Source organism: Molossus molossus, unplaced genomic scaffold (genome assembly GCF_014108415.1).
Source record: "Molossus molossus isolate mMolMol1 unplaced genomic scaffold, mMolMol1.p scaffold_m16_p_28, whole genome shotgun sequence".
Lineage (NCBI taxonomy): Eukaryota > Metazoa > Chordata > Mammalia > Chiroptera > Molossidae > Molossus > Molossus molossus.
Window position 1 is genome coordinate 1,083,366 of NW_023425364.1, and position 20,560 is coordinate 1,103,925.

The 20,560-nt window shown below is 42.6% G+C and overlaps 1 protein-coding gene across 1 annotated transcript; it reads left to right on the forward strand.

Annotated features, from left to right (window-relative positions):
• The first annotated feature begins 15,394 nt into the window (after positions 1-15,394).
• Positions 15,395-16,547, forward strand: LOC118641316 (glyceraldehyde-3-phosphate dehydrogenase-like). Its single transcript, XM_036278430.1, has one exon. The coding sequence runs from the start codon at positions 15,454-15,456 to the stop codon at positions 16,453-16,455; it is 1,002 nt and encodes a 333-aa protein (XP_036134323.1). The 5' UTR covers positions 15,395-15,453; the 3' UTR covers positions 16,456-16,547.
• Positions 16,548-20,560: the final 4,013 nt, after the last annotated feature.

The following is a 20,560-nucleotide window of genomic DNA, read 5'->3' on the forward strand; positions in this document are numbered from 1 at the left end:
GGCCGCCGCCGGGCCGCCAGACCAGGTGCCGGGGGACCCCGCAGGCGGCACGGGGGTTGGCCGGGGGCGCCGGCCCAGTGCGCACGCTCCAGCCCCGCCGCGCGCCGCACCGCCCTTAAAGGGACACGCCCGCGGACCCGGCGGGGCGTGGCCTTGGAGAAGCTCTGCAGCTGGGAGCCCTGCGGGGCGCCCCGCACGTCCCCCAGGACCGGGTCTGGGCACCCTCCCCCACTCAGCCAGGAGGAGGAGTGGGCACCCCGGCGTCACTGATACCTGTGTTAGGCATTTTTCTGCTGATCAAACCAGGGGGGCTGCTGGCCTCTTGGAACTTGCGTTTTGGAAGGAAAGAGACAAAAAACAGCTATACCTGCTTTCAGGGGGTGACAGCAGCGTGCAGGAACCAGAACAGGGCGATGTGCAGTCTGACAGCCTCCTGCAGTTCCTGAGTCCGAGGGCAGCGCGGGGTGGTTCTGAGCCGGGGTTGTCGTGGGGTTGCAGGCCAGGTACCCCGGGAGGCCGCACTGTCAGGAAGCCCGACTGGGAAAGGAGGACCTGCGTCCAGGACGGCACACCCACGGGGCTGTTGCTGGGAGGCCTCGCTTCTTCTCTGGTGGTGGTTGGGGTACTGAGTTCGTCCTCGTGGGGATGTCCCCATACGGCTGCTGGCGTGTCCTCAGGCCTGGCCAGGTGGGGGAGACAGAGGGAAGGAGAAGGAGAGGAGACCAGTAGGAGGAGGAGGCCGCAATGCCTTCCGAGGACATGTTTTTATTTATGTATTTATTTTGGCAGGGGAGAGAGAGAAATATCGATTGGTTGCCTCCCATTTGTGCCCCAACTGGTGATCAAACCCGCAACCTGGGTATGTGCCCTGATCAGGAAGCGAACCTATGACCCTTTGGCACATAGGACGATGCTCCAACCAACTGAGCCACACTGCCCAGGGCCCCGGGCATCCTCTGCACAGGCCCACGCACAGACTCAGTCACTCACAAGCCCTTACCCTAAGCGCCAGCGAAGGGTCAGCAGCTTGAAAAGTGCTGGAGACATATGGGGAGGAACTGAATTGTCTGGCTTCAAGGCAAGAGCTGGAGGGGCAGCCATCTCCAGGACTGAAGGACCGAAGTGCTGTCTGTGCCATTGTTTTTTTTTTGTTGTTGTTGTTTATCTTCACCGGAGGACATTTTTCCATTTTTTGTTCAGGTAGAGTGGGAGGGAGAGAGAGAGAGAGAAACATCGATGTGAAAGAGACATCAAGTGGCTGCCACCCACACAACCAACCAGGGCTGGGGACAAACTGCAACCGAGGTACGCGCCCTTAGCGGACACCGAACCCGGGTCTCTCTGGACCGCAAGCCAATGCTCTAACCGCTGAGCCAAACAGGCCAGGGCCTGGTGCCATTGTTTCTTTGTTGAGGCCTCTCCCCATATAGTTGGCAGGCACAGGCAGGCGCCAAATCTGAGTCTCCATCAACCAGGCTACCACTGCTTGCCGCCACCCCACCCCCACCTGCGGTGATTCCCAGAGATTACGCCCCACCCAACTTGTGCACTGGCCCCAACCTCTTTTGGCGGCTGTTCCTCACAAACAGCTAGCCTCTGCCCATGCCGTGGACTTTCCCCAAATCTCTCAAAGATCCACAAACCCCAAACAAGCAGTGTCTGGCCACTGCATACCCTGGAAGCCTTGCTAAGTGGCCCCAAGCCCAGCACCAGTGGCAGCTGGCCTCAGTTCATGGTATAAGCACTCCCAGGCACCTCCAAGTCCAGCACCGGCGGCTACCAAACACAGACCACTTTGTAGCTCCTACCAGGAGGCCCCAAGCCAGGCACAGGCAGCAGCTGACCTTAACCTGATCCAACTCCCAAGAAGCCCAACACACCTGGTGGCCAGTTTCAGACTGCACCAAAGCACCATAGTGCCATGAACAACACATCCAAAGAGTAGATTCAGGCAGCACAGGCCCACTAAAGTCAGTCTGGCTCTGTGGGGCCAGCCCCCACACAACAGCTCATCCGCTGTCGTCATGGCCTGTCCCCACAGCCAGTCAGCTAAGGGTCAGTTCCACCACTGACATGCCAACAACAGGAGGGCACATACCACCCACAAAAGGGGCACTTCTTTTTCTTTATTGATTTTGGAGAGAGAGAGAGGGAAAGGGAGGGAGACACAGAAACATCGATGAGAGAGAACATCGATTGGGCGCTTCCTGCATGCCCCCCGACGGGGATCTGGCCCATAACCCAGGCATGTGTCCTGACTGGGAATCCAACCGGCGACCTCTTGGTTCATGGGTCAATTCTCAACCACTGAGCCACACTGGCCGGACAAGGGGCACTTCTTGAGCACCCAGTTCAGGTGATCAGGATGACTGTGCCAGTGGGTCATGCAGGTCACCTAGTACATAAGGCCGCTCTGCCAAGATTGGGAGATATAACAGACCTACCTATACATAGAAACAAACACAAAGAGTCAGCCAAAATGAAGAGAGAGAGAAAATGTTCCAAATGAAAGAACCAAAAAAACTTCAGAAAAAGAACTAAATAAAATGGAGGCAAGCAATCTACCAGATGCGGAGTTCAAAACATGGTTATCAGGCCCTGGCCGGTTTGGCTCAGCGGTTAGAGCATCGGCCTACGAACCAGAGAGACCCAGGTTTGGTTCTCTAAGGACAAGTACCTTGGTTGCAGTTTGTCCCCGGCCCTGGTTGGGATTGTGTTGGTGGCAATCAGTTGATGTGTTTCTCTCACGTCAATGTTTCTCTCTCTCTCTCTTCTTCCTTCTCTCCCTCCCGCTCTATCTGAAGATAAATGCAAAAATGTCCTTGGGTGAGGATAAACAACAACATGGTTATCAGGATGCTCAAGGAACTTAGTGAGAACCTCAACAAAGTGATAGTAAGCATAAAAATGGCATACAAAACATAAAAAAGAACCAGTCAAAATAAAGAATACAATAACTGAAGTGAAGAATACACTAGAAGAAAGCAACTGCAGATTAGATGAAGCAGAGGATTTAATCAATGATTTGGAAGACAAGGTAGCAGAAACACTCCATCACAACAGCAAACAGAAAGGTTTTTTTAATGAGTATAGTTTAAAGGACCCAGGAGACAACATCAAGTGTGACAACGATTGCATCATAGGCATAGCAGAGGAAGAAGAGAGAGAGAGAGAGCAAGGGATGAAGAACCTATTTGAAAAAATAATGACTGAAAACTTTCCTAACCTGGTGAAGGAAACAGACACACAAGTCCAGGAAACACAGTGAGTCCCAAACAAGATGAACCCAAAAAGGGCCACAACAAGCCAAATTCAATTTAAAGTGGCAAAAGCTAAGAACACAGAGAGAATCTTAAAAGCAGCAAGAGAAAGGCAGTTAGTTATCTACAAGGGAGTTCCCACAGACTGTCAGCTGATTTGTCAATAGAAACTTTGCAGGTTAGAAAACACTGACACAATACATTAAAAGTGATGGAAAGCGAGGACCTACAAATAAGACTACTCTACCCAGCAGGGCTATTATTTAACATTGAAGGGGTGATAAAGAGCTTCCCAGACAAGAAAAAGCTAAAGTATTCATCACCAGCAAACCTAATCTATTACAAGAAAAAAAATTTCTTTTACCCTCACCCGAGGACATTTTCTTGCATTTATCCTCAGAAAGAGCATGAGGGAGAGAGAGAGAAACATCGATGTGGGAGAGACATATCAACTGGATGCTGGGGACAAACTGCAACTGAGGTTCATGTCCTTAGAGGGAACCGAACCCGGGTCTCTCAGGTCTGTGGGCCGACCCTCCAACCACTGAGCCAAACCAGCCAGGGCTGTTACAAGAAATTTTAAAGGGATTTCTTTAAGAAGAAGAAAGAGCCCTGTCTGGTTTGGCTCAGCAGTTAGAGTGTGAGCTCATGGACCAAAGAGTCATGGGTTTGATTCCAGTCAAGGGCACGTATCTCGGTTGCAGTTCATCCCTGGTTCTAGTTGGGTCATGCAGGAGGCAACCAGTTGATGTGTCCCTCTCACATCCATGTTTCTCTCTCTCCCTCCCTATCTGATGATAGATGGAAAAATATCCTCAGGTGAGGATTAGAAAAAAAAAAAAGAAGAAAAAGAAAGAAACCCATAAATATGAATAATAAAATAGCAATAACTACATGCCTGTCAATAACTTTAAATGTAAAATGGATTAAATGTTTCAATCAAAAGACATAGGATAGCGAGAGATAGAAACATCGATGAGAGAACATAAATAAATTAAATTAATTTTTTTAAATTTTTTTTAAAATTAAAAAAAAGACATAGGGTAGCTGAATAGATAAGAAAACAAGACTCATTCAGATGCTGTTTACAGAAGACCCACTTCAGATCAAGAAACACACAGATTGAAAGTAAAGGGATGGCCCTGGCCAGTTTGGCTCAGAAGTTGGAGCATCGAACTGTGAATTGAGGAGTCATGGGTTTGATTCCCAGTCAAGGGCATGTACCTCGGTTGCAGGTTTAATCCCCAGCCCCGGTCAGGATTGTGCAGGAGGCAACCAATCAATGTGTCTCTCTCACATCAATGTTTCTCTCTTTCTCTCTCTCCCTTCTTCCCGCCCACTCTGTCCAAAAATTAATGAAAAAAAAATCCTTGGGTGAGGATTTTTAAAAAAAGGGATAGAAAAAATATTTCATGCAAATCGAAAGCAGAATAAAGCTTGTGCAGCTATACTTATATCTGACAAAATAGACTTTAAAACAAAGGCTATAACCCTAGCTGGTTTTCTCAGTGGTTAGAGCGTTGGCCTGTGGTCCGGAGAGACCTGGGTTCAGTTCCCGCTAAGGGCATGTACCTCGGTTGCAGTTTGTCCCCGGCCCTGGTTGGGTCGTGCAGGTGGCAACCACTCGATGTGTCCCTTTCATATTGATGTTTCTCAATCTCTCTCTCCCTCCCACTCCATCTGAACAAAGAATGGAAAGTGTCCTCAGGTGAGGATAAAATAAAAAAAATTAAGAAAAGGCTATAATAAGAGAGAGAAAAACAGATCAATCCAATAGGAGGATATAACCCTTGTAAACATTTATGTACTCAACATAGGAGCACCTAAATATATATAGCCAATATTGATGGGCATAAAGAGAGAGATTGACAGTAATACAGTCATAGTAGGAGACTTTAACTCCTCATTAACTCAATACAAAGATTTTCCAGACAAAAAATCAGCAAAGAAACATCAGTCTTAAATGATACATTGGACCAGGTGGATTTAATTGATATTTTTAGTGAATTTAATTTTCCAGGACAGCCTACTTGCTAGGACATATCAAAAGTCTCAATTTAAGAAAACTGAAATGTCAAGCATCTTCTTTGACCACAATGGTATAAAACAGTGAAGAATTGTAACCCACCCCACCATGCTTTTGACATCATTTCTGTAAATGCTGACTCTGACTAGTATGTAGCCTATAGACAAACAACATATTTGTGTAAGAACCCTAAGAACTAACTTCAGACAATGCAGATGCCAACTTTCAGTCATCCTGTTGTCCTGGTTCTGGGAGACTTGCTGACCTTCGATCACAGAACCAGGATGACGAAGGACCAGGGATGCACACCAGACTTCACAGTTTCAAGATCTTTATCAGAAAGGACTGTGCTTGCCTGCAAGTAGAGAACTTTCCAATCTTCTCCCTTTCAGTTCTTTGTTTTGTTTTTTCTCTCCCTCCTTATAAAAACCTCGGCCGGGGGACTTCTGGTCAAGATGGCGGGTATGTAAACAAGGTATCACGTCCTCCCACAACCACATCAAAGTTATAACTAAACTACAGCACAACCATCCTTCAGAACCGCCTGAAATCGAGATGAATGGAAGTCCTACAACTACGGAATTAAAGCAGCAGCCACATCGAGACGGGTAGGAGGGCAGAGGCGGATGGGCTGGTCCCACACCCACCTGTGGTGGATAAAAATCAGGAGGACACCTCGGCTGGGAAGGTCCTCCCTGATAACTGAGGGGTCCCTGTCCCACACCAGGTGCCTGGCTCAGGGTTCCAGTGCCAGGAAGAGAATCCCTATCACTTCTGGCTCTAAAACCAGCGAGAACTGAGTCTGAGGGAGACTGGGGCAGCTGGAGCCACAGGCAGCTCCTCTTAAAGGGCCCACGCACAGACTTACTCAGATTCACACCCTTCGGGCTCCAGCGTTGGGGAGGCAGCTTGAAAGGCACCAGAGACATATGGGAAAGAAATGAGTTGTTTGGCATTGGAGTGAAGGCTGGAGAGGCAGCTTTCTCCTGGATAGACATGTTGGCAAAGGCCTTTGTTCCTTCGGTGAGCCCTTCCCTGGGGAAGTGGGTGGGAGCTATATCTGGGACGTTAGCAACCTAGCTCATACTGTTTGCTCTGTCCTGGTGATTCCCTGAGGCCCACCCAAGCTGTTGCCAGTTGCTTTACCATAGGATTGGCCCGTTTTGGATCCTGCTTCAGGTTTTCCTAAATTCTTTCAAACAAGCAGCATCTGGTCTAAGCTAGCCGTATCTCTTGTTAAGTAATATATAGAAACAAACACAGGGAGACAGCCAAAATGAGAAGACAAAGAAACAGATCCCAAATGAAAGAACAGAACAAAACTCCGGGAAAAGAACTAAGCGAAATGGAGATAAGCAACCTAACAGATACTGAGTTCAAAACAGTGCTTATAAGGATGCTCAATGAACTTAGTGAGAACCTCAGTGAACTTAGTGAGGGCCTCAAGAGCATAAAAAAGGACCAGTCAGAAATTAAGGAGGCACTAAGTGAAATAAAGAATAATTTATGCCCTGGCCGGTTTGGCTCAGCGGTTAGAGCGTCGGCCTGCGGTACAGAGAGACCCGGGTTCGGTTCCTGCTAAGGGCACGTACCTCGGTTGCAGTTTGTCCCCGGCCCTGGTTGGTCGTGCGGGTGGCAGCCACTCGATGTGTCCCTTCACATCGATGTTTCTCTCTCTCTCTCTTCCTCTCTCTCCCTCCCACTCTATCTGAACAAAAAATGGGAAAATGTCCTCGGGTGAGGATTAAAAAAATAATAATAATAATTTACACAGATTCAATAATAGAGTAGGTAAAGCCAAGAAGCAAACCATCAATTTGGAATATAAGGAAGCAAAAACACCCAATCAGAACAGCAAAAAGAAAAGAAATAATCCAATAACAATGAGGATAGTTTAAGGAGCCTCTGGGACAACTTCAAGCATGCCAACATTTGCGTCTTGGGGGTGCCAGAAGGAGAAGAGAGAGAACAAGAAATCAAAAACCTATTTGAAACAATAATAGCAGAAAACTTCCCTAACCTGGTGAAGGAAACAGACATACAAGTCCAGGAAGCACAGAGAGTCCCAAACAAGATGAACCCCAAGAGGCCCACACCAAGACACATCATCATCAAAATGCAAAAGGTTCAAGACAAAGAGAGAATCTTAAAAGCAGCAAGGGAAAAGCAGTTAGTTGCCTACAAGGGAGTTCCCATAAGACTGTCAGCTGATTTCTCAAAAGAAACTTTGCAGGCCAGAAGGGAGTGGCAAGAAATATTCAGAGTGGTGAAAAGCAAGAACCTACAACCAAGATTATTCTATCCTGCAAAGCTGTCATTTAGAATCGATGGCCATATAAAGAGTTTCCCAGACAAGGAAAAGCTAAAGGAGTTCATCACCACCAAACCATTATTATATGAAATGTTGAAGGGTCTTTTTGAAGAAAAAGCTAAAAAATATGAACAAACAAAATGGCAATGAATATGTATCTATCGACAATTGAATCTACAAACAAAATGAACAAGCAGAACAGAAACATTTTCATAGATACAGAGAACATTTTGTTGGTTGCCAGATGGGAGGGGGTTGGGGAAATGGGTAAAAAAGGTGAAGGGATTAAGAAGTACAAATTGGTGGTTAGACTGACAAATCTCAAAGGGAAGGGAGGTTGGGAGGTGGGAAAAATAAATCAAAGAACCTATATGTATATATGCATAACCAATGGACACAGACGACAGTGTGGGGAAAGGCAGGAGGTGGGTGGGAGTGGGTAGGAGGGTGTCAACAGGTGAAAAAATGAGGAACATCTGTAATACATTTAACAATAAAGATACATTAAAAATAAATAAATAAATGTAAAATAAAAAAAATTAAAACCTCTGTCGGCATTGAAGTTTTGAGATAGACTGGCAGTAAGAGTCCCCCATGTCTTCAGGTGACCAACAGTTGAATAAACCACTTTCCTTTTTCACCAGCTCTGTCTCGCAAGTTTGGTTTTTGTGGTGGCAGGCAGTCGAACCTTTTTTCTGGTTACAAAACTAGAAATCAATTAGAAGAAAAAACTGAAAAATACACACACAGAGACTAAATAACATATTACTAAATAATGAATAGGTTAGCAATGAGATCAAGAAAGAAATCAAAATATATGTGAGACAAGTGAAAATGAAAACATAAACAACCCAAAAAGCTACAGAACAGAGCCAAAAAAGTTTTAAGAGGGTAATTCATAGCCTTGCAGGTCTACCTCAAGAAACAAGAACAAGCCTTGGCCAATGTAGCTCATTCGGTTGAGCATTGCCCTGTGAACTGAAAGATCACCAATTTGATTCCTGGTCATGGTACATACTCAGCTTGCAGGTTCGATCCCCAGTCAGGGTGTGTGGGGGAGGCAACTGATAGATGTTTGTCTCTCACATTGCTGTTTCTCTCTCTCTCCCTCTCACTTCTTCTCTCTCTAAAATCAATAAAAACATTTTAAAAAAAGAAACAAGAACAATCTCAAGGAAACAAAAGGAAAAAATAAGCAATCTAACCTTACACCTAAAGGAATTAGAAAAAGAACCACAGAAAAAGCTCAAAGTAAATGGAAGGGAAAAAATGCCCAGCTGGTGTGGTTCAGTGGTTGAGCATCGACCCATGCACCAAGAAGTTGCCAGTTCGATTCCTGGTCAGGGCACATGCCCAGGTTGTGGGCCCGATCCCCAGTGGGGGGCATGCAGGAGGCAGCCAATCAGTATTCTCTCTCATCAATGATTCTCCCTCTCTCTCCCTCTCCCATTATCTCTCTAGAAATCACTAAAATAAATATATAACATTTGTTAAAAAAATATATATAGAAGGAAAAAATTATAAAGATAAGAGCGAAGGGGATTCCAAAATGACGGCAGAGTGAATGGAAGCTACACAGACCGTCTCCCAGGACTAAACTGGAATTACAACTAAAAGACAAAGCGACGGGAAAAAGCAACGACAAAGCAGCTTGCGAGGATCATATAACCAGGGACACTGACTCGATCCTGGTAGGATTGTGGAGGTGCTAGAGGGGGGCTGGGAGCCCATAGACAGCAGCAGACTTAGCTGTGAGCAGCGCCCTCGGGTTAAACTCCCAAGCAGCTCCACAGCGCAGAGCCAGGACAGATGGTACAATAGCCATAGCCACTCACCTTGGGCTCCAGCAGAGGGGGGGGGGGTGGACTGGACTGGAACTGTGTGGGGACCCTCAGGATTTGGAGGGCACTCAAAGCTTTTGCTGAGTTGCAGCCACACAGGACTGTGACCGTCTTACTCCTTCCCAGGGCTCTGGGGAGAGGCAGCAGCCCCTCCCTCGGAGATTAATCCCCACCCAGGTGGGCAATTGAAATGCAAATTGAAGCGCATTAACAACAAGCATCTGTCCCACCCTTGGGTAATCCCCTTATGCTGAAAACCTGAGGGAGTTTTTCATTCAACTGTGAACCCAAGGCTCTTCAAGTAATAGCTACTGATAGCCTCCAGGCAAAAAGCTAGAGGATAACTGTACCATTCCTAGGCTAGCAACTCTAACCAGGAAAGTAAGTCTTGACAGTGGTGTTTAATGTGGGTCCTCCTTTGCTCATAGAAACCCAGCAGAGAAAGCCACAAACAGCAGAACACCAACCCCCACAGGAAAAATTTGGCAGGCTCCAAAGCCCACTGTGATAGCTAGAAGAGTGAAACAAAGAAACAAAAGCCAAATGAAAGAACAAGAGACCTCTACTGAAGATGAGATAAATACGGAGCAGTTAAGCAAGTTAACATAGCTAGAATTCAGAGCCATGATCTTGAGGAAGCTCAACAGCATGAGTAACGACAAAGAGATGTTGAAAATCAACCAATTGGAAATTAAAAATCACCAAGAAATAATCAAGAATGACATATCAGAAATAGAGAACACATTGGAAAGTCTAAACAGCAGAGTAGAGGAAGCTGACGACCGGATCAGTGAATTAGAAGACGGGGTAGAAAAAATCAACCAATCAGAAAACCAAAAGGAAAAAATGATTAAAAAACAGGAAGACAGCCCTAGCCGGTTTGGCTCAGTGGTTAGAGAGTCGACCTGCGGTCCAGAGAGACCCGGGTTTGGTTCCCACTGAGGGCATATACCTTGGTTGCAGTTTGTCCCCGGCCCTGGTTGGTCGTGCGGGTGGCAGCCACTCGATGTGTCCCTTTCACGTCGATGTTTCTCTCTCTCTCTCTTCCTCTCTCTCCCTCCCACTCTATCTGAACAAAAGAATGGAAAAATGTCCTCGGGTGAGGATAAAAAAAAGAAAATAAATAAATAAATAAAAAACAGGAAGACAGCTTAAGAGAACTGTGGGACAACTGGAAACATAATAATATTCGCATCATAGGAGTCACTGAAGAAGAAGAAAATGAGCAAGGGATAGAGAATATATTCAAAGAAATAGTGACAGAAAACTTCCCTAATTTTTTGAAGGAAGAAAGCATTCAAGTTCAAGAAGCACAGAGAGCCCCAAGTAAGAAGAACCCAAACAGGCCCACACCAAGACACATACTAACTAAAATGCCAAAAATTAAAGACAAAGAGAGAATCCTAAAAGAAGCAAGAGATAAACAACAGGTTACCTACAAAGGAAACCCCATAAGGCTCTCAGCTGACTTCTCAACAGAAACACTACGCGCCGAAAGGAAGTGGCATGAAGTAATCAAGGTCATGAAAACAATGATCTGAATCCAAGACTACTCTAACCAGCAAGGCTGTCATTCTAAATAGAAGGTCAAATAAAGAGCTTTCCAGACAAAAAAGAGCTAAGGGAATACATTAGCACCAAACCAGCATGGCAAGTTATGTTAAAAGGACTGCTGTAATTAGCAGAAGAAATAGGAAGAAAAATATAACCACAATAAAAATGGCAATAAATAAGTACATGTAAATAATTGCCTTAAATGTAAATAAAATGCTTCAATCAAAAGACACAGAGTAGCTGAATGGATAAGAAAGCTTGACTCATCTATATGTTGTTTACAAGAGACCCACCTCACAACAAAAGACTCATATTGGTTGAAAGTGAAAGGATGGAAAAAAATCTTCCAAGCAAACGGAAAGGAAAAAAAAGCTGGGGTAGCAATATTCATGTCTGATAAAATAGATTTCAAAATGAAGGCCATAACTAGAGACAAAGAAGGCCACTACATAATATTGAAAGGATCTATCCAACAAGAAGATATAACCTTGATAAACATATATGCACCCAATATAGGAACACTAACATATATTAAAAATCTTCTGGAGTACTTCAAAGGAGAAACTGATGGCAATACAATCATAGCAGGGGACGTCAACACCCCGCTGACATCACTGGATAGATCCTCTAGACAAAAAAAATTAGCAAGGAAAAAGAGACTCTAAATGAAGCACTAGACCAAGTGGATTTAATAGATATCTACAGAGAATTACACTCCAAAACGGCAGAATTTACATTCTTTTCAAGTGCACATGGGACATTCTCAAAGATAGACCACATGATAGGACACAAACTAAATTTCTACAAGTTCAGAAAGATTGAAATCATATCAAGCATCTTCACAGATCACAATGGCATGAAACTAGAAATCAATTGCAACAAAAACATGCAAAAACACTTGAACACATGGAGGCTAAATAGCATGTTATTAAACAATGAATGGGTTGCTGAGGAGATCAAGGAAGAAATTAAAAAATTCCTGGAAACCAATGAAAATGAACACACAACAACACAAAATCTATGGGATTCAGCAAAAGTAGTTTTGAGAGGGAAGTTCATAGCACTACAGGCCTACCTCAAGAAACAAGAAAAATTTCTAATAGACTATCTAACCTCACAATGTAGAGAACTAGAAAGCAAACAAAAAGAAAACCCCAGAAGGAAGGAAATAGTAAAGATCAGAGCAGAAATAAATAACATAGAGACAAAAAAAAAAAAAAAAAAACCAATTTAAAAGATCAATGAAACAAAGAGCTGGTTTTTTGAATGGATAAACAAGATTGATGGACCCTTAGCTAGACTCACCAAGATACAAAAAAGAGAACCCAAATCCACAAAATCAGAAATGAAAAAGGAGAAGTAACAACTGACATCACAGAAATACAAAGATCGTTAACAACTACTGTGACCAATTATATGGCAACAAATTAGACAATCTAAGCGAAATGGACAAATTTCTGGAAACACATAGTCTCCCAAAACTGGACCGGGAAGAGATAGAAAACTTGAACAGACCTATAACAACTAAGAAAATTGAAGATGTAATCAAGATTCTCCTAGCAAACAAAAGCCCAGGCCCAGATGGCTTCACCAGGGAGTTTCACTGAACAGTCAAAGAAGAACTAATACCAATTCTCCTCAAACTATTTCAAAAAATTCAAGAAGAAGGAAGACTTCCAAACTCGTTTTATGAAGCCAGCATAATTCTAATTCCAAAACCAGAAAAAGACACTACAAAGACAGAAAACTACAGGCCAATATCCCTGATGAACATAGACACCAAAATCCTGAACAAAATACTAGCAAATTGGATCCAGCAATACATCAAAAAAATTATTTACCATGACCAAGTGGGATTCATCCCAGGGATGCAAGGCTGGCACAGTATTTGCAAATCAATAAATGTGATACACCACATAAATAAAATGAAGAATAAAAACCACATGATCGTATCAATAGTTGCTGAAAAAGCATTCAACAAAATCCAGCATCCATTTCTGATAAAAACGCTCAGCAATGTGGGAATAGAGGGACCATATCTCGACATAATAAAGGCCATATATGAAAGACCTATAGCCAACATCATACTCAATGGGCAGAAACTAAAAGCATTTCCCTTAAGAACAGGAACAAGACAGGGATTCCCACTTTTGTCACTCTTATTTAACATAGTACTGGAAGTCTTAGCCACAGCAATCAGACATGAAGAAAAAAATAAAAGGGTTCCAAATTGAAAAGTAGGAAGTGAAACTGTCATTATTTGCAGGTGACATGATATTATACATAGAAAACCCTGAAGACTCCATCAAAAATCTACTAGACTTAATAAATGAATTTGGCAAAGTAGCAGGATACAAAATTAATGTCAAAAAATCAACAGCATTCTGATACACCAATGATGAACTCACAGAAAGAGAAACTGAAAACACAATCCCATTTACCATCGTGGCAAAAAAAAAAATTAAGATACATAGGAATAAACTTAACCAAAGAAGTAAAGGATCTATTTGCAGAGAACTACAGGACATTGAAAAATGAAATAGAGGAAGATATAAAAAAGTGGAAGTGCATACCTTGTTCATGGATTGAAAGAATTAACATCTTTAAAATGTCCATATTACTAAAAGCAATCTATAGATTCAATGCAATCCTCATCAAAATACCAACAACATATTTCACGGAACTAGAACAAATACTTCAAAAGTTCACATGGAACCAAAAAAGACCCCAAATAGCCACAGCAATCTTGAAAATGAAGGACAAAGTAGATGGGATCACAATACCAGATATCAGCTTATACTACAAAGCTACTGTAATCAAAACAACCTGGTACTGGCACAAGAACAGGCATATAGACCAGTGGAACAGAACAGAGAACCCAGAAATGGACCCAAGACATTATGCTCAATTAATATTTGACAAAGGAGGCAAGAGCATACAATGGAGTAAAGACAGCCTTTTTAATAAATGGTGTTGGGAAAATTGGACAGCTACATGCAAGAAAATGAAACTACACATCAACTTACACCATACACATAAATAAACTCAAAATGGCTAACAGACTTAAATGTGACTGATGAATTCATAAAAATTCTAGAAGAAAATGTTGGCAACAAAATTTTGGACATCATACGCAGCAGAATTTTCACTGATACATCACCTAAGGCAACAGAAACAAAGGAAAAAATGAACACATGAGACTGCATCTAACTAAAAAGCTTCTGCACAGAAAAAGAAACAACCATCAAAATGGAAAGGCAACCCACTGTACGGGAGAACATCATTGCCAATGATACATCAGATAAGGGGTTAATTTCTAAAATATGTAGAGTACTCATGCAACACAACAGACGGAAGACAAAGAACCCAATTAAAAAATGGGCAGAGGAGTTGAATAGATACCTTTCCAAACAGGACATACAAATGGCCGAGAGACATATAAAGAAATGCTCAACATCACTTATCATCAGAGATACAAATTAAAACAACAATGAAATATCACCTCACACCTGTCAGAATGGCCGCCATCAACAAATCATCAAACAACAAGTGTTGGCGAGGATGTGGAGAAAAGGGGACTCTAGTACACTGCTGGTGGGAATGCAGACTGGTTCAGCCACTATGGAAAACAATATGGTGTTACCTCAGAATATTAAAAATTGAACTTCCATTTGATCCTGTGATCCCACTTCCAGGAATATACCCTTAGAAGCCTGAAATACCAATCAGAAAGAATATATGTACCCCCATGTACATAGCAGCACTATTTACAATAGCTAAGATCTGGAAACAGCCCAAGTGTCCATCAGTAGACGAATGCATAAAAAAGCTGTGGTACATATACACAATGGAGTATTATGCAGCTGTAAGAAAGAAAGATCTTTTATCCTTTGAGATGACATGGAGGGACCTGGAAAGTATTATCCTAAGCAAAACAAGCCAATCAGAGGAAGACAAATACCACATGATCTCACTTATTTGTGGAATATAATGAACATAACAGTCTGAGGAATAGGGTAGACCCAGAGACACGGAAGTAGGGTACAGACTGACAACACTCAGAAGAGGGGGTGGTGAGGGGAGGGAAGAGATAAACCACAGAACTTATAGACATGTGTGCATGAACATTGGACATGGACAACAAAGCCGGGGATGCGGGGGGGTGGGGGGATAGTGTCAATGGGGTAAAAAGGGAGAAACATCTGTAACAACAACAACAAAAAGATAAGAGTGAAAAGAAAACAAAGAATAGTGTCTAAAAATACAATACAAAATATCAATAAAACCAAGAGCTAGTTTCTTGAAAAGATAAACCTTTTACCAGAATTATTAAGAAAAAAAAAAGAGAGTTTAAATAAATAAAATTGGAAATGAAAAAGAAATGACGGCTCTCTGCTCCTCCAATTTGTCAGACAGCCGCGTCTTCCTGCGCAGTGCCAGCAGCCTCAGCCCTGAGACACGATGGTGAAGGTCGGAGTGAACGGATTTGGCCGTATTGGGCGCCTGGTCACCAGGGCTGCTTTTAACTCTGGCAAAGTAGATATTGTCGCCATCAATGACCCCTTTATTGACCTCAACTACATGGTCTACATGTTCCAGTATGATTCTACTCATGACAAGTTCAAAGGCACAGTCAAGGCTGAGAACGGGAAGCTTGTCATCAATGGAAAATCCATCTCCATCTTTCAGGAGCGAGATCCCGCCAACATCAAATGGGGTGATGCTGGTGCTGAGTATGTTGTGGAGTCCACCGGTGTCTTCACTACCATGGAGAAGGCTGGGGCTCACTTGAAGGGTGGAGCCAAGAGGGTCATCATCTCTGCCCCTTCTGCGGATGCCCCCATGTTTGTGATGGGCGTGAACCATGACAAGTATGACAACTCCCTCAAGATTGTCAGCAATGCCTCCTGCACCACCAACTGCTTGGCCCCCCTGGCCAAGGTCATCCATGACAACTTTGGCATCGTGGAAGGACTCATGACCACGGTCCACGCCATCACTGCCACCCAGAAGACCGTGGATGGCCCCTCTGGGAAGCTGTGGCGTGATGGCCGAGGAGCTGCCCAGAACATCATCCCTGCTTCTACCGGCGCTGCCAAGGCTGTGGGCAAGGTCATCCCTGAGCTGAACAGGAAGTTAACTGGCATGGCCTTCCGTGTCCCCACCCCCAATGTGTCTGTAGTGGATCTGACCTGCCGCCTGGAGAAAGCTGCCAAATATGATGATATCAAGAAGGTAGTGAAGCAGGCATCAGAGGGCCCCCTCAAGGACATCCTGGGCTATACTGAGGACCATGTTGTCTCCTGTGACTTCAACAGTGACACCCACTCCTCCACCTTCGATGCTGGGGCTGGCATTGCCCTCAACGACCACTTTGTCAAGCTTGTTTCCTGGTATGACAATGAATTCGGCTACAGCAACAGGGTGGTGGACCTCATGGTCCACATGGCCTCTAAGAAGTAAGAGCCCCCTGGACCACCAACCCCAGCGAGGAGAAGAGAGGCCCTCAGCTGCTGGGGAGTCCTTGTCCCAAACTGATCCCTCAACACACAGATCTCCTGACCTCGAGTTTCCATCCCAGACCCCCTGGGATGGGGCTTAGGGAGCCCTACTTTGTCATGTACCATCAATAAAGTTCACTGTACCCCCCCCCCCAAAAAAAAAGAAAGAAAGAAAAAAAGAAAAAGAAATGACAACTGATACCTCAGAAATACAAAGTATAATAAGAAAATACTTCAGCCCTGGCCAGTTTGGGTCAGCGGTTAGAGCGTCAGCCTGTGAACCAAAGGGTCATGGGTTCAATTCCCAGTCAATTGTACAAATTTAATGTTATCTACCAAAATACCAACGGCACTTCTCACAGAACTAGAACAAATAATCCTAAAATTTATATGGAACAAGTCTTCAAATACCCAAAGCAATATTGAGAAAGAAGAACAAAATGGAAGATCTCATGCTTCCTGATATCAAACTACATTACCAGGCTATAGTAATCAAAACAGACACATAGAAAAGTAAAATTAAAAACAAAAACAAAAACACAGAGACCTAATGGAACAGAATAGAACCCAGAAATATGCCCACATGTATACGGTCCACTGATCTCTGACAAGGAGGCAAGCGCACACAGTGGTGCTGGGAGCCGAACGGATGTAAGAAATGATATCATACCATGTTAATACACCACACACAAAACTCAAAATGAATGAGACTTAAATGTGAGAACTGAAATCATAAAACTCCTGGAAGAAAACACAAGCAAGAAAATCTTTGACATTGGTAATAGCATTGATATTTAGTTCTTGGTAATATTTATTTTAGATATGTCTCATGAGGCAAAGACAACAAAAATAAACAAATGGAACTACATCAAACTAAAAAGCTTTTGCTACATGAAAGGAACCACTAACACAACAAAAAGGCAACCTACTGAATGGGAGAAGATATTTACAAATGATACGGTCAATAAGGGATTAATATCCCAAATATATAAAGAACATAAAACCCAAATACCCAAAAAAGAAAAAGTCCAATTTTTAAAAATGGGCAGAGTATATGAATAGTATTTCACGAAAGAGGACAGACAGGTGGCCAACAGACACATGACAAGATGCTCAGCATCACTAAACATCAGGAGAATGCAAATCAAACCACAAGGAGATGTCGCCTTACACCTGTCAGAGTGGCTATAATCAATCAATCAACAAGTGTTGATGGGGATGTGGAGAAAAGGCACCCCTCATGCCCTGTTGGTGAGAAGGTAAATCGTCACAGTCCCTGTGGAAAACAGTATGAAGGTTCTTCAAAAATTGAAAGTAGCCAAGCAGCCTTACCTAGGATCTTTCTTGTCACTTCTTCTATCCTAAACCCTTTCTTATTTCACTGTCCCCAGTTTTTATAAACATGCTCTCAAATTTAAAAAAAAAAAAAAAATTGAAAGTAGAACAACTATATGACCCAGAAATTTCACTTCTAGGTATTTATCTTAAGAAATACAAAGTACTAATTCAAAATATGATTATTTACAATAGTCAAGATGCCCATGAATAGCCAATTAGATAAAGAAGAGATGGTACATATATACAATGAAATATGACTTGACCTAAAAAAAAAAGAATAGGGGGTATTATGCTAAGTAAAATAAGTCAGACAGCCAGGCCAGTGTGGTTTAGTGGATTGAGCATTGTCCCATGGTCTGAGAGGTCCTGATTTGTTCCCGGTCAGGATGGATGCCTGGGTTGCAGGCTTGATCCCCAGGGTAGGGGGCATGCGGGAGGCGGCCCACTGATGTTTCTCTCTCATAACAATGTTTCTATGTCTTTCTAAAAAGTCAATAAAAACATATTTTAAAAAAATTAGTCAGCCTTAGCCAGTTTGGCTCAGCAGTTAGCGCGTTGGCCTGTGGTCCGGAGAGACCCGGAATCGGTTCCCACCAGGGGTGCATACCTCGGTTGCAGCTTATCCCCGGCCCTGGGTTGGGGTCATGTGGGTGGCGGCAGGTCAATGTGTCTCTCTCACATCAATGTTTCTCTCTCTTCTTCCCTCTCACTCTATCTGAAGATGAATGCAAAAGTGTCCTCGGGTGAGAATAAAAATAATAAGTCAGACAAAGACAAATACCACATGGTTTCACTTATTTGTGGATTCTATAAAACAAAATAAATGAACAAACAAAACAGAAATGGACTCATAGATACAGAGAACAAACTGATGGTTGCCCGATGGGAGGGGGCTTGGGTGAGAAATGTAAAAAGATTACGTACAAATTGGTAGTTACAAGAGTCATGGCTTGTAAAGTGCAGCACAGAAAATATAATCAATAATACTGTAATAACCATGTAGGTTTGGTGGCACTAGCCTTACTGGGGGATCATGTCATAAATTATATAAATGTCTAATCACTATGCTGTACACCTGAAACTAATATAAAATAATGCTGAGTGTCAAGTGTAAGAGTAAGTGACAAATTTTTTAAAAAGTATTTTTTCTGTTACTGGATGGAGAGTTCCATAGGATGTCTCCCTAAAAATGTATACACACTTTGAGTAATTATAAAGCCAGTGTTTATTAAAATACATTTCATTTTCAAAATGTAATAGAATCTACAGACACCCTGTATACATATTTTTGGATACCCTGTATATATGTCAATTAGATACCGTTGGCTGATGGCGTTCAATTTTTCTATTTCCTTGTTGATCTTCTGTCTATTTTATTAATTACTAACAGAGGAATGTTAGTCTTCAACTAAAATTATGAATGTATTTTAGTTTTTTAAATTAATTTCTGCTTCATATATATTTAGTCTCTTTTGCTAGGTTTATACCCATTTAAGACTGTTATGTCCTCTTGGTGAATCGACTCTTTCTTCATTATGTAATTAGCCTCTTTATCCTTGTTAATTTTTCTTGTAGGATATATCACTACAGAATGTAGAAACATAATTTTACCATGTCTGATATTAATATGGCCACCTCCAACTTCCTTTGATGTGTTTGCAAGGCATATCTTTTTCCATTTCTTTAAAACAAAATTTTTTTTAATTGATTCTAGAAAGAGAGGAAGGGAGAAGGAGAGAGAGGTAGAAATATCAATGAGAGAGACCATCGACTGGCCACCTCCTGCATGCCCCCCACTGGGGATTTGGCCACAACCTGGGCATGTGCCCCAACCAAGAATTGAACCGGTGACTTCTTGGTACATGGGTCAATGCTCAACCGCTGAGCACACAGACCAGGCATCTTTCTACTTTTCTTATTTGCATTATATTAAAGTGAGTTTCTCTTAGATACTATATACTTTTATCTACTTTTTAATTCATTATGATAATTTAATTGGTGTTTTTAAACCACTTATACTTAATGCAGTTATGTATATGATTGGATTTAGGTTTATCATTTCATTATTTGTTTTTGTTTTCTTCTTCTTTTTTTAATCCTCACCCAAGGATATTTTTTCATTGATTTTCAGAGAGAATGGGGGAGAGAGAGAGAGAGAGAAACATCGATGTGAGAGAGACACATTGATTGGTTGCGTCCTGCACGACCACAACCAGGGCAGGGAATCCAACTACAACTGAGGTACATGCCCTTGACATGAATCAAACCCATGACTCTTTGGTCCTCAGGCCAATGCTCTAATCGCTGAGCCAAACCGGCCAGGGTTGGGGATTTTTTGTTTTTTATTTTTTAATTTTATTCCTATTTTTAATTTCTACCTTCTTTGGGATTATTTTAATTCTTTTACTATTTCATTTTAAAGTATCTATTGAGTTTTTCCACTACATCTTTTTGCATAGCTTTTAGTGATTAAGGGTTACAAATACACAACTTTTCACAGATTTCTGGGAATGACTATTCCACCACTTCAAGTAGAATGTATGATTATTACCACCATTAGGTCCATTTACCCTCTCCCTTTATGTTTTACTTGTTACATTTTACATCTAAAAAGCCTGGAAACCCTGTTAGACTACATTATAAATTTGGCTTTCAATCATTACATATATTTGAAAGATTTTAAGAGGAGTCTGGCCAGTGTGGCTTGGTGGATTGAGCGTCATTCCATG

Bases quoted from the DNA above. Each gene is read 5' to 3' on its own strand.
- LOC118641316 (XM_036278430.1), top strand. From the start codon at position 15,454: ATGGTGAAGGTCGGAGTGAACGGATTTGGCCGTATTGGGCGCCTGGTC.